Here is a 14,998-nt window from a genome sequence, read left to right on the forward strand (position 1 = left end):
CTATGGACATGGGTGTACAAGTATCTCTTTGAGACCCTACCCTCAGTTATTTTGGGTACGTGCCTAGAAGTGGAATTTCTGGATCCTGTGGTAATTCTACTTTCAATTTCTTGAGGAAGTGCCATACAGTGTGGCTGCACCATTTTATGTCCCCACCAACAGTGCACTACGGTTCCAGTTCCTCCAGATGCTTGCCGACACTTTTCTCTTTGTTTTGAGAGCAGTCATCCTAATGTTGTGAGGTGGTATCTCATTGTGGTTTTGATCTCATTTCTCTGACGATTAGTGAAGTTGAGCATCTTTTCATGTGCTTGCTGACCGTTTGTGTATCTTCTTTGGAGAAATGTCTATTCAAGTCTTTTGCCCAGTTTTTAATCTGGTTGTTTTGTTGTTGTGACTGTTGAGTTGTGGGAAGTTGTTACAAATTCTGGTCATTAACTCCTTATCACATATATGATTTGCAAATATTCTCTCCCATCCTACAGTTTGATGCATGTGAGTTTTCAATTTTTATGTAGTCTATTTTTGTCCTTTGTTGTCTGTGCATTGGTGTCACATCCCAGAAATTATTGCCAAATCCATCCTCTCCTCCACTTTTTTTTTTTTTTTGAGTTTATTTATTTTGAGAGAGACAGAGCATGAGTGGAGAGGAGCAGAGAGAGAGAGAGAGAGAGAGAGAGAGAGAGAGAGAAAGAGAGAGAAGGGAGAATCCCAAGCAGGTTCCATGTTGTTGGCACAGAGCCTGACGTGTGGTTTGAATTCATGAAACCATGAGATCATGACCTGAGCTGAAACTGAGAGTTGGACGCTTAACCAACTGAGCCACCCCAGCGCCCCTGTCCTCTCCACTCTTAACAGATGACATTGCCACCGACTTCACTGACGGTCTGTGTCTCCAGCTCCCTGACCACCATCAAGCTTCTCTCAGCAGAAGAGGGGTCTCTTTCCTATCCACTGCCAACCTCTTCCCTGCACACCAGGAGTTAACACTAGAAAAGGACACCTGTTGGGAGCCAAGGAAGAGGGCATTTCAAGAAGAAAGCTGTCAGCAATGGCCAGTGGCCAGCCTCGCCTTACTTCTATGTGGTCTGATGATGGGGCCGGCGTTCAGAGTGCTCCACGCATCCCACTCTTCCTAAGAGAAGTCTAGGCCCTTCTCTTTTTGCCTTTGCTCCTTGACTCTTCTTCTTTTGGCAATTCCCAGGCTCTTGATCTTTTACTATTTCTTCTTTTTCTAGCTCTTGACCTTCATCCTCTTGTTGCTACTGGTTGACCCTGATCACCATCCTGTCAGTCAAGCTGTGGACTAGCCCTGAGAGAGCAGCATCCCTGGGAAGGTATAGCACACCCAGGCCTTCAAGCCCATCTGTCTGTGTCACTTGCCTCTGCCTAGTTTCTGTTTCCCTCTCCACCTGCTCCCTCTAACCTGGTTACCAGCATAGTCTTTGGACTAAGCTCTATGCCCTTCCCATTGGCCTTTAGGCCCAGCTACTTACTCAGTTACCATCTTATTGCCCAGGGAGACCTGTGTTCATGAGGCCACGGTTCTGAAGACACACACCAGACAGAACCCGGAAATATGCCAGCACTTTGCATTTTCCTTACTCTGCCCTGCCACTCGCCACACCATCCTCTCTTTGCCCCAGTGCTTCTCCAGGTGTTCTAAGGATCTTGATGCAGATGGTAGCTTTGAGGTCCTCTAGGCTGGGCAGTCACTGGGTGAGGTCAATGGACCTCAGAGGTTGGACACTGGGATGTACTGCACATGTACAGGACAGCTCGGGGTTGACATAGCTGCTGGCTGGTGGCTGGCTGCCAGACGCAGTTGTCTCCAGAAACATGCCCGATCTGGGTGACACTGTCCCATGAATGTTCCCAGGGGTGCAGCTCTGCCTCTTGAGACCAGTTCACATGGAAAATGGTTCAGTGGGCTCAATGTGGGGCTTTGGCCCCTGTCTCCTTCCTTGGTCTGTGAGCATCTTGAGGGCATGGGCTGGGCTTTTCCTGTCTCTTCTCTTCACTGCCCCAATTCTCTCCCATCCCTTTGATAATGACCTGCCTGCTCATCAGATTCGGTTCAGTCTTACAGGGTCCTCCTTGGATGGTCCTTCCATGTGCTGTGGTGTGTAAACCCTCCTGTCCTCCTCCATGGCTGTGCCTCATTAGCTCTCTCCTCATGGACCCCGCCCCCACCTCGCTCCTCATATCCCCCCAAATCCCCTTGGTCTGTGCTCTGCTCTGACCCTGCCATCTACCAGAGCTGGACAGTCTCCTCTCTGCATCCTGCCCACAAGCTTCCTTTGGGAGATCAAGTTCTGATTTTAAATGATGGAAAAATAAGAACGTGATTACTAATACATTTGCATTCATTTCTACTCATTTCTATGCATTTTACGTTTGTGTCACTTTTTCCTTTCCTTTTTTGTCTTTTCAAAATTTAGTTCCACCCCCCCCCCCTTTACTGGTTTGGAAGATATACACACTCTTTCTTTTTCAATAGTTATCCTAAAAAGTTTAACAAGCACATTCAACTTCAAAGGGTCCAAAGTAACTCAGTATCTTTACCTTCTTGCAAAACAATGCAAGACTTAGAATGCTTTAGCTCCGGGCCCCCTTGTTAAATGCTCAGTATTTTAGTTCTATCTTGGTATTTCAATTCATAATTTGGACATTGCTCATATTGTTTTACACAGTTGTTTAGATTGTACATATTTACCTTTTCTTCACCCATCGTTTCTTCTTGGATTCAGACTTCCCTCTGGAGTAATTTTTTTCCTGATATATATTCTTTAAAAGTTCCTTTAATGAGGTTTCGTTGGTGACAAATTCTCTCAGTTTTTGTTTGTTGGAAAATTTTTTTTCCTTCTGTTTCACTGGTTATATAACTCTAGGGGGCAGTTATTACCTATTAGCACTTTGAAGACACTATTTCACAACGTCTACAGGGTTTACATTGTTGCTGCTGGGAAGTCACGCATCAATTGAATTGTTAGTCTTTATATGCAATCTGTTCTCTCACTGCTTTTAATATCTCTGTCTTCGGTTTTCTATAGTTCAGATACAGATTTCTTTTTATTTATAGTGCTTCAGCTCCATTGGGCTTCCTGGACCTGATGATTGGCATCTCTCATCAATTCTGAAAAGCCTCCAGCTTTTATCATGTTGTTGCCTTTCCCCATTCTCCCTTTCTCACACTTCAGTTAGACGTGAGTTGGGTTATCCCATCCCAACTATACCTTTTGTCCCTCTGGGCTGCAATTTGGGTCATTTTTTCATTCCTTTAGTTCACAAAGTCTCCTTTCAGATATATCTAACCTATTGTTCAGTCTGAACACTGAGTCTAATTACAACCTGCAGTTTTTATTTCTAGGAGTATTTTTGGTTCTTTTTTCAAATCTACCTAGCCAATTTTGGGAGACTCTTAGTTTGTCTTATTTTCAAATTTCTTTTATTTCTTTAAACATGTTAAATATCCTTAAATATCTTTGTTGATTTTATTCTGTTTGATACTTTTTCACTCATGGTGATTTATTTCTTCATGTATTTAGTGATTTTTGATTGTGAGTTCATGTTCCTTAGAATGTTATCTATGGGAATTCTTTGGCAACTAGGTTTAAAATGTATTCTTGCATAGAAAATTTGCATTTGCTTCTGCTTGGGGCCTGGGGACACTACCAGTTAAACTAAACTTTCAGCCAAGGTTGCTTTGAGCAACCTTGTAAATTATGTATAAATTCTGGACTTAAATCTGCTTGAGTTTGGGCTTTTGTTTAGGAGTTCTCAGGGTGAGATCTTTTCTCTTGTTTTTCCTTTCCTTCATCTAGAGCTAAGACTGACAGATACTAATCTCATATATCTCCCTCTGTGCGGTAGGTTTCCCCCTCTAGTTAGCCTATAGTTTCCCAATTCATTCTATATTGATTTGAATCCATTTCTTCCTTTTTCCCTCCCTCCCTTCCTTCCTTTCCCTCTCAACATCCTCACCAACACTTGTTGTTTGATAGTAAGCATCATAATGGACCTGAAGTAGCATCTCATTGTGGTTTCAATTTGCATATTTCTAATGATTTGTAATGTTGAGCATCGTTTCATATGCTTATTAGACATTTATGTATTTTCTTTGGGTAAATATCTATTCAAGTCTTTTGCTTGTTAAAAAAAGTTTTTTGTGGTTATTATTCAGTTGTAGGAGTTCTTTATTTATTCTAGGTATCAGTCCTTTATCAGATATATGACTTGCAAGTATTTTTCTCCCATTGTGTGGATTGCTTTTTCACTCTTGCTGATAGTGTTCTTTGATGCATGAAAGTTTTAAATTTTGATGTAGTCCAATGTATTTATTTTTCCTTTTGTTGCCTGTGCTTTTGATGTCATATTTAAGAAGTCATTGCCAGATCCAATGTCATAAAGCTTTTCTCCTACATTTCTTCTATGAATTTTATAGTTTTAGCTCTTACATTTAGGTCTTTGGTCCACTTTGAGTTAATTTTTGTATATGATATAAAGTAAGGGTCCAACTTCCTTTTTTTTTTTTTTTTTTTTTTTTTTGCACGTGGGTATCCTGTTTTCCCAGCACCATTTGCTGAAAAAATTGTCCTTTCCCCATGAGTGGTCTTGGCACGCCTGATGAAAATAATTTGACCATCTATGTGAGGGTTTATTTCTGGGCTCTCTACTCTATTCCATTGGTCTGTAAGTCTGTCTTTATGCCAGTACCACACTGTTTTGACTACTATAGTTTTCAGTAAGTTTTGAAATCAGGAGGTGTGAGACCTCCAATTTTGCTCTTCTTTTCCAAAATGGTTTTGGCTGTTTGGGATACCTTGAGATTCCATATGAATTTTAGAATGGATTTTCTATTTCTGCAAAGAAATATCATTGAGACAGCGATTGTACTATCAGTAGATTGCTTTGGGTAGTATTGACAGCTTAGCATTACTGAATCTTCCAAACAGGAGGTGTTTTTCCATTTACTGGTAACTTAATTTTTTCAGCAATGTTTTGCAGTTTTCAGTGAACAGATCTTTTGCCTGCTTGGTTAAGTTTATTCCTGAGTATTTTATGCTCTTTGATGTTAATATAAATGCAACTGTTTTCTTAATTTCCTTCTTGGATTGCTCACTGTTAGTGTATAAAAATGCAACTGATTTTTGTGTACTGATTTTGTATCCTGCAACTGGAATTTTTTATCTTTTGCACGAAACCTCCCTCTATCCTCTTTAGAAGTTTGAAGGATTTTTTCTTCTGTTCTTTGGTCTTTAAGAACTTAATGATGATGGACCTGATCCATCTATTTTTTAGCCACTGTATTGGATACCAGGTAGATCTAACAGCTTCTTAAAGACTCCCTCCTCTTCAGTCATACCTTTACCCCCATTTCCTGAGATATCTGCTTCTGCTAATTCCTGAGCCTTCGTGGGGTTCTGTGATGTACATTACGTTTCTTTTAGGTTCCCCACTTCTGGCTTAGGAGTCTATGAAGTCAGTTACCACTCATCTATCTGTTTTCCAGCTTTCAAAATTTTGTATCTCTTTCCTTTTGTGTTTTCTTTGATCTTGTGGCTTACTTATGCCATGTTAGTAGGTTTCTAATGAGCCATCTTTATTTAGAAGTTCTAATTATGTGGTTTTAGTAATTGAAAAGCATGCAGGTTTCTCTATTAGACCTGCTAGTTCATTGTTATGTGAATGAAAACTTAGTATAAATGCTGCTAAAGCTAAAAAAGTGGTTTGGGGATGGCAACGTGTCCTGTTCAGATAAAGAGTTCTTAAAAACTAACTGAATTGGTCAGTCTTAAACACTTGAGCATGCATATCTTGAGCTGACTTGTCTTGGAGGCCCATGTTCAAAATTAGAAGTCAGACAGGTTCTTCATGATCAAAGCAGACAGTTGGTAATACTTGTCTTCAACTGTTACAAATGAAATCTTCCTTGAGTGAAACTGTATCACACAGATGATATGATGTTGGGTTTGTTTCAGAATAATCCAAGGTGATGTGAGAGGAAATAGCAGTAACTGGGAACTATGGATCCCGATGAAGCCAGAGTGGCAGGAGCTGATACTTGTTGAAGTCAGGGAATGGAGTCATGGGAATTCATTAGGCTTGTCTCTCATTTTTTTTGCATACGTCTGAAAATTTCCACAATAGTAATAAGACTTGGCTATATCAGACAGTATCCTGAGGAGGTCCCAGTTGATTGTTTGCTAGGATGCTTGGGCATATTTGAAATATTTTTTAAAGAGAAGCTTCACAGGGGCGCCTGGGTGGCTCAGTCAGTTGAGCGTCTGACTTCTGCTCAGGTCATGACCTCACGGTTCACGGGTTCAAGCCCCATGTCGGGCTCTGTGCTGACAGCTCGGAGCCTGGAGCCTGCTTTGCGTTTCGTGTCTCCCTCTCTCTCTGCCCCTCCTCTGCTCACGCTCTGTCTCTGTCTCTCTCTCAAAAATAAATGAACATGAAAAAAAATTTTTTTAATTAAAAAAAGAGAAGCTCTGCAGTTGTTCACAGGCACATTTATGCTTCACCTTTGACGGAAGATGGTCTCATCTCTAAGAAGTATCTTAGACTTTGTAACACATACTGTGCTGTCATGTCAGTTTTTTAGACCTGATATTGCCACTTCAGGTACTACTCAGAGAGTTTACTCTTGTCTCAACTATCTCCTTGGCTCTAACAAAAAGGGCAGATGAGACAACACAATTATATGTATAATTTTGTGATAGTTTAAGACTGCCAAGAAATTATAAAAATGGTACAGAGGGTTCTTGCATGTCCTTTAGTCACCTTCTCCCAACGATAACCTCTTAGGTGGCCACAGTACACGAGGTGACTGACATTGGAGAGACTCAGTCCACAGCCATGGGAGGTGTCCATTCACTGAGCTTAGGTTTCTAAGCTCTATTCCTGAGTGTAAGCCACCAGAAAACAATATACTTGAACTGCATTGACTTAATTTTCCATAGAAATGCCTTATACTCTTGGTTTTTATCAACTGTCCAGATAAGAAATGCATACCTGAAGAATGATTTAAAAAAAATTTTATGTTTGTTATTTTTGAGAGAGAGAGAGAGAGAGAGAGAGACAGACAGACAGAGCATGAGTGGGGGGAGGGTCAGAGAGAGAGGGAGACACAGAATCCGAAGCAGGCTCCAGGCTCTGAGCTGTCAGCACAGAATCTGATGCGGGGCTTGAACTCGTGAACTGTGAGATCGTGACCTGAGCCAACATCAGATGTCCCACTGACTGAGCCACCCAGGCGCCCTGTGAAGAATGATTTTTTATTGTCTGAAGACCTACAGTTAAAGGCTGTCCATTGTGTTATTCAACATCCGTTTTATAAGGATCCATGTGATAAGTTTCTTACAAAATGTAAGGTTTGTCTTCCCTAGGAAAAAAGCCAAAAACCTTCTTTTGCCATAAATGAGGACTACGTAAATGCTCATATTTCTTTCTCTTTTTGCCTCAGCTGTCAGAAATTCAGAGGAACTTTAGGATATGATTGCAGTAATTAACTCATTTAACATTTCTAATGTCATTCTTTCCTCTTTCCATTTAAGTAGTTTCTAATATTTCTTCTTGTCTTTATTTTAACTGTACAGGTCCACAATCCCTTATCTGCAATTCTCAAGCGCCAAAAGCTCTAAATATGTAGAACATTTTAAAATTTATGAAGTTCAGTGTGAATATTCATGTTTCACTACAGAAATACGAATGTGTTTGATTTCAGGGACCTGCCTCAGACTCCTCTAGGGATGTTATATAATATGCAGTAGATAGTAAGCTCTTTCTAAAATTGGAAAGATTCTGAATTCTAAAACCAGAACTAACCCCAAGGATTTTGGTTGTGCACATGTTTGAATGTGGCAAGGGCCTCAAAGATCTTTTGGACAGCAGGTGTGCGGCATAGAGAGGTTCCCAGTAGGCCATGGGGTAGATGTGACCTGATACAGGAGGACACTGGGGACAGGCAGCTGTGGAAGCCAAACGGAGATCTGCTTGTGGCTGCCATTGGTCCCTTGATCCCCAAGTTCATCTCCCTTGGCCACTGGTGACGTTACCTGTCTCTGGAACATCTTGTGGTCGGATTTTCTTGGTCAGTTTCAAAGCTGCTTCAAGGTCATAGACTTGGGAGCGGGTGAACTTCAGCTCCCTACGGAGCTCATTGATTTCCTTGATCAGGGAGACATTTTCCTGTAGAAAAGAAAGAAGAGAGAGTGAGTATGGATGGATGAGTGATGAATGGGCCCAGGGCCTGCATCTAGACCCTTTCCAGCATCAACGATGCTTTTCTAAGCACTTCATATGAATTTAAATGCATTGAAGTATCATAATAACCCTATGAAGAGATTCTATTATAATCACAATTTTATAGAAGAGGAAACTGAGGCATAGAGAGGTTATGTAATGTGCCCAAATTACATAGAGAGCAGGTGGCAGAGCCAGGATTCTGACTCGGACAGTCTGGCTCCAGAACTCTGAGCTCTTAAAATACTGTGCTATCCTTTATTCATCTTTCCCCATTCATTTGTTGAATCTACACTTTTTTTTTAAGTTTTTTTTTTGTTTTGTTTTGTTTTTGAGAGAGAGAGAGAGACAAACACAGTGTGAGTGAGGGAGGGGCAGAGAGAGGGAGACAGAGAATCCCAACAGGCTCTGCAGTGTCCGTGCGGAGCCTGATGCGGGGCTTGAACCCACGAAACTGTGAGATCATGACCTGAGCCAAAACCAAGAGCCAGCCGCTTAACTGACTGGGCCACCCAGGCACCCCTGTTGAACCTAAATTTATATGGTATTTGCTATGGCCCTGGGATGAAGATAGAAATAAGAAATGGTTTTTGCCTTCAGCAGCATACTGTTTACTGAGGAGCACAGAAAAGCAAATGAATAACTAACATTTGCTATATCCATTGATAGTTCACTTCTCTTGTGTTTGACAAATATCCATCCATCCATCCAATATTTACTGAGTACTTACTATGCTGCACTGTGCTGATCTGAGGTATACAGAAAGTTAAGACCTGGCCTCTGCTCTTGAGGAGCTTAGGGCTTAGCGGGGGAGCTAGGCGTAATTGAGCGTGGCGGCCACCTTGATGCAATGGAGGGGTGGGGCACAGAGCTCTGCCCGAATGACCAGGGCAGAGTCCTAGGAATTGACCCCTGGGCTGAGGCTTGAAGGAGCTACCAAGGAGAGGGTAGAAGGGGTCGCACACAACTGGAGCAGCAAGAGAAAGGCACAGAAGTAGGACACGGCTGGTGTGGGGGGACCTGTGGTTGTTCTGTATCCCGGACACAAAGCGAGAGGCGGGTGCAGAGGAGTGAGGATGTGGAACCTGCTGGGGGCCTGTGGTGAGGGCTCTGCACCTGGGACCAAGCAGTCTCTTCTCTCTTTCCTTCTCACACCTCAAATCTGCCTTCTTTTTCACACTCAGCCTGAGGGCATCGGGGCGGCTCCATGGAGATGTCCTGGTCATCATGGGCCCAGAGAGGGACTGGCTACTTTGCTTTTAGAGTACTCTTTGCTCGGCTTGTCTTCAGCAGTGCCTCTCATGTGACAGTGCAAACGAATCACTTAAGGATCCTGTTAAATGTGGCTTCTGACTCGGTAGGCTTGGGGCTGATCCTGAGATTCTAAGTTTTGAGCCAGCTCCTAAGAGAGGCTGCGGCTGGCCTGAGGGCCAGGCAATCCATGGGTAGCAAGGCCACTGAGGGTTGGAATGCCAAAAAAGGCCAATGCAGGCCACATAAAACGGACCTGTGCCAGGAACAACCACCACTTCGGACACTGTCTCCATAGCGGCAAGCATGGAGTCAGCCCAGAAAACAGGGTGACCCCAAGCACTATTGTCTGTGAGCCATGACAACCACTTTTCTGTTATGGGGATATGCCTGTGGAGCCCAAGTGGGAGCAGGGCCTGAACTGGGGAGACCCTAACATATTCTTTCCCTCCAGAGCCCCTTTATCTGAGCATGTCAGATATACCTTCAGATTTTCAGTATATCATTTAATTTCAGTATTCCTCGTTAAAAAAAAAAAAAATTCTCTCCCTCTTGGATGAGATGCCCAATTATTGCTGATCCCTCGTTTTCAGGCTGGGCTTTGTGCCTTTTTTTCTATAAAGTCAGCAGATTTCTCCATCTGATCTTTTACTATTTTAACCAACCCAGGCTTTAGTGATGAATCTCCCACACTTCCTTTCCAGATGCTCTCCAGCAAAACTCTCTGCCAGTTTCCTCCCCTGAAACCTCTCTGTGCTGACTTTCTGTCATGACGTGATCGATTAAATATGTATGTATTTGGTTCCAAGACCTTGGACCCTACCTTGCACATAAGAGGCGCTCAATAAATATTTGTGGAACAGATAGCAAATGAATAACTAATGCAGCAATATCAAGCCGAATAAGATGAGATTCTTACTAACAAGGAAATTACAAACCAGGGGGTAAAGGTTGCGTAGGGGAGAAGAGACAGACGGGAGACACAGGAGGGCCCGCAGGGAACTCAGGCAAACTTCCTCTGGCTCGGGGCTCTGTCCACTCCCCTACTTCATGGGCATCACTTAGCTTTCCCTTCTCTTGCCTCATTCGGTAAAGTAACAGTAATCAGATTGAAGATTAGAGACGGAAGGTACCATTTGTCCAGTCCTCTCTGGCCAGGTCTTGAGGTACTTCTGCATCATATTCATCCATTTTATCACTAAGTCCTGTCAATTCTGTGTCTGAACTGGATCTCGTGTTCACCTTTCTTGCTGTCCATTTGTAACCCAGCTCTCAGCATCTCTCCCCTCTATTACCATAATGGCCCCAAATGGAGCCCTTGCCCTAGTGTCTCCCCCCCCCCCCGCCCCGCCCCCATCCTTGACAGTCCTGCTTGGGACTTGGCTCCCAGGACTTTTTGGTGTGAATGCCTGTTTCTAACCCACTGCCTCCATGATGCCTGCCACCCTAATGGGCCTTTAGGATAAGACCCAGTTCCCACTAGAGTGTGATCGAGACCCATGAATTAATGCAGCCCGGTTCCCCATTCTGTTCACTCATTGTTTTCACTCGTTCATTCATTCACTGACTCTGAAAGCCTACTATGCACTGGTCACTGTGCCGGGCAAAGGAGGTCCAGCTTGGATGCAATGCTTAGAGAGGCCATGAGAGTCTGAAGAGGGGCGCACACCCAGTGGGAGAAGGACTTCCTGGGGAGGTGGGGGAGAGAGAGAAGACTGTTTCAGGCCTGGAACCAAGAGGGAGCAAGCAGGATTCGAGGCAGTAAATGCTGGATGCTGCTGCTGCTGGTAACAAGAGTAATCATAACTTCAAGAGGTGATCGGATCCCTGCACCACGGCAAACATTTTGCATGCAATAACTCATCTAATCCCCAGGACAACCTTACGAAGAAGGTGTTATTAGACTCATTTCCCTAATGAGGAAACTGAGGCCGAGGCAGTGCTTCAGTGGTAGTAGAGCTGGGATTTGAATCTGGTCGTGTCTGCCTCTGAGTGCTTGCTCCTCTACAAGTGTTGTCTCCCGGACTCTCCTTTCCACCTGTCACGGACGTCACCCCATTCCAACACCTCACGTCGGATGACGACCATGGGAGCCCCCAAAAAGTACAGGTTGGGCTCCCTAAAGTGCTTTCTGGGATGGTCTGTGTTCTGGAGAGTCCAGAGGTCACATTGAGGTCCACTGTATATGCCTTGGGTAGCTGTGTGAGTTTAAAATGTGGACGCAACAGGTTTGCTGAGTCTTCTGTTCCTGATCCCTCCTTGGTCAGGACCACCTACAAAAGCCCCTCCAACCCTCCAGCCCCCCACCCAGCTCCTCTGCTGCGGGAAAAATGTGACCTGGGGTCCATCACATGCCAGGTCTTGGGGTCTGTAAGAGTGACTGGCTAGGGAATGCTAAGTCCATTTCTATAGACAACCTTCTAAACAAAGGAGCTACACAGAGAGCCCTGGCAGGAACTGACCCTGATGGAGCCTTCGGCCCAGAAAGGAGAAGGAAGGGAATACCTATAGCACCCCCTACTGGCCTTACCTATGTTGGCAGGGCCTGCCTGTGTGGAAGAAGCACGCAACAGATGTGCTCCGTGGCCTCGGAAGCCCTGCGTCAGTGGTGTCCTTCCGGAACCCACAGTTGGTGAGGCGGACATCTGCCTAACCGCCCAGATGAGGCATCTCTCTGCTCCTCTTTCAGTCTTCCTCTCACATCCCACTTCTACTCTGAGTTGTTCTTTGATATCACAACTTACCCCTTCTGAGGTCTTCTCATCTCCGCTGAACAGACAGTCATCTCCAAATGGGGTGCCCTGCCTCCTGCCTTGTGCCAGCAGCCTGTCCACCCTGCCTACCCCGCTACCTGCTTCAACCTTGGGTGGCAACTGCTTCTAAGACAAACTTGCTGCTTCTTGGTGTGGCAAGGAAAGCCCTCTCTGGGGACCCTAAGCTACTCACTCTCCAGTGGGCTTTTTCTTCTTGCCCCGGTGCTCTGCAATAAAGGAGGGTCTGGACGCCCGGGTCCCCAGACACCCCACAGGCCTCACTCTTCTCTGTCTGTTCTCAGGTGTCCTCTCTGCCTGGAAGCCTCTTCCCCCCACTTGCTCCCTGCTGCTTCTACTTCCTGCTCAAGGCACAGCTCAAATGCCTCTTCCCCTAATTGAAGCCTGCCTCTATGAGGGGCACACAGCACTGGATATACCATACTAGCAGTGCTTATCTGTATCTGGTTTCAGTTTCCTACCACGAACTGCTGAGGGCAGGCGTACTACCCCATTCATCTTGGAATCTTCCATGGCCGGCACAGAGTGTGGCACGTGAGAAGCCCTCAATATTGTGTCCTGAATGAATGTGTGTCCCAGTTGTTTGTATTCAAAGCAACTCTTATTTTCTTATCGGCAAGCATGCTGGAGAACAAGTGGAGAGGCCCTGCACTCCTGTATGAACATATAAATGAGACAGTGACCTCATTTTCTGTGTTTTCTAATGAGTATCTGCCTTGGCCTTCCTTGACCTCTTTGGACTGAAGCCCCAGGGCCTTGGTACCTGCGGATACAGGTCCTTACCAACACAGAGCAAGGCATCAGGTCCCCAGGCCACCTGCCTGGTCCAAGCTGTGATGGCCTTCCAGGCTCTCCCACTGATTTCTGCCTTGGTTCTTCAGTAGGTCTTTAGGTTGGAGGACAGGAAGGGAGATAGCATTTTGGAGCACCTATTCCATACCAGGCCAGTGCCTAATGCTTTACATTAGTTCTCTCATTCAATCCTTGCAGTAACTCGCTGAGGCTGGTACTTTCTTCCCCATTTTATAGACAGGAAAGGAGGTTCCTGGAGAAGTGAAGGAATTCCCCCAAAGTCTCCCAGTAAGAGTGGTTGAGGCAGGATGAACCGGGTTTAGACAGTGTCCATTCTTGTTTCTCTTGCCCTGACACCTTGCCTGGTCCTGGCCTGGACCCTCACCTTCAACTTAAGATCAAAGAAGAAAACAATTTTTGTAAGTAAAAAGAGTAGCTTTGAAAGTCTGTCTCCCTCCCTTTCTTTCTTTCTTTCTTTCTTTCTTTCTTTCTTTCTTTCTTTTCTTTCCTTCCTTCCTTCCTTCCTTCCTTCCTTCCTTCCTCTCCTTCTCCCTCTTTTCTCCTCTCCTTTGCTTTCCTTTCTTTTCTTTCCACCCTCCTTCCCTTCCTTTCTTCCAAACAAACTCTGACCCAGAGCCCACTATGATAAGCAAGGAGTCTCCTTGGTTAAGGGGTGGGGACCCAGAACCCTGCCTGCTGATCCTGTCTTGCTCCATGCAGTTACCTGGGGTATGTTTATGGATGCACAGGGCTCCACAGCACACGAGTTTACCATGCTGCTCCAGAAAACGCTCTTCTGGGGATTCCCCTGGCTGTTGGTTCCCTCCACCAGCCCTCGGGGAGCAGTAGGGTTGGGCAGGGGCCCTGCTGTGTCTCCTTGCCCCTTCTACCATCTCACCCTGCTTCACAGGAGCGGGCACGTGGCCTCTGGGGTACCTGGGAGCCAAAGACCTATGCCTGACCTGAGTGGCCTCGTGCCAATGCTTGCACCCTCTGCCTGGCTGGCCTGTGGTCTTCACTTTCCTTTTCCTTCTCCAGGGACTGACATTTGCTTTACCCAAATCCGCTTGGTGTGGAGAGAGGGACCCCACCCCTGGAGAACCCTTCAGGCCTGTGCTCTGCTGGCAGGGCGCAGACGAAGGCACAGCGACGCCACCGGCCGTCACCTGCTCCTGTAGTCGCCCTGGTCCCACTGCCCAGCATGCTGCACTCCAGGGCTCCAGTGGGCTCTCCATGCCTGGGGGGCCTTGACACCGCCAGCCAGGGCTCAGTGCACCAGCTGCTGGTGCCAAAAGGGTGCCACCAAATGGATGCGCTCCTCTCTCTGGGCTTCTGACCGCTCTCGCGGCCAGGAGCAGGACAGTGGTCTGATGGTGTGGGGGGCTGGTTGTGGGATGGACGGCACAGACCCACCACGCCTGGGTCCCACCGGCCTGAATCACAGTGCACCTATGTGGGGACTGGCTGAGCTGGGAACTGGTTTGTTTCAATCTGCGGCCCATCCCCATCCCGGTATTTTAATTATGGCATTAAAGCAATATAAACATAAAAAGGTACGTGCCTTATAAATGTGATTCTGATGTTCTCTTTTGATATTAAATCGCATTAATTGCCTCAGACGATACTGATACTCAAACAGAAATCTGGCAGAAGAATCCTGATCGGCAGTGCTGATCAGTGGAGGCGGCAGTAATGGGGTCAGGCTCTCCGGAGAGCCTGACGCAGGATCCCCGGGGAGGTGGGTGTAGACACAGTGAGGCCAACACGAGAGGTGGGTGTGGTTGGCTTCGGACCCAAGAGATAAGGGAAGGGACCTGAGGCCCAGAAAAGGTAGAAGAGGTGTGGAGATGGGTGTGTCTCGAAATACAAGCAGCAGAATAAAAAGCAGCAAAGGAAAATCAGGTGAAATAAGAGTTGGAAACTACAGAAAAGAGGAG

The 14,998-nt window shown here is 45.5% G+C and overlaps 1 protein-coding gene across 1 annotated transcript in view; it reads right to left on the reverse strand.

Moving 5' to 3' along the window:
- Nucleotides 1-14,998, reverse strand: part of CFAP57 (cilia and flagella associated protein 57) — a 69,846-nt gene that overhangs the window by 1,938 nt on the left and 52,910 nt on the right. Inside the window, exon 21 of the mRNA XM_047085240.1 lies at nt 8,061-8,193. Within this exon, the coding sequence (XP_046941196.1) occupies nt 8,061-8,193 (133 nt within the window). The remainder of the gene's footprint in view (nt 1-8,060; nt 8,194-14,998) is intronic.

The sequence above is a fragment of the Lynx rufus genome, unplaced genomic scaffold, assembly GCF_022079265.1.
Source record: "Lynx rufus isolate CCGP_SWC_20201006 ecotype Redwood Valley unplaced genomic scaffold, mLynRuf1.p SCAF_2, whole genome shotgun sequence".
Taxonomy (NCBI): domain Eukaryota; kingdom Metazoa; phylum Chordata; class Mammalia; order Carnivora; family Felidae; genus Lynx; species Lynx rufus.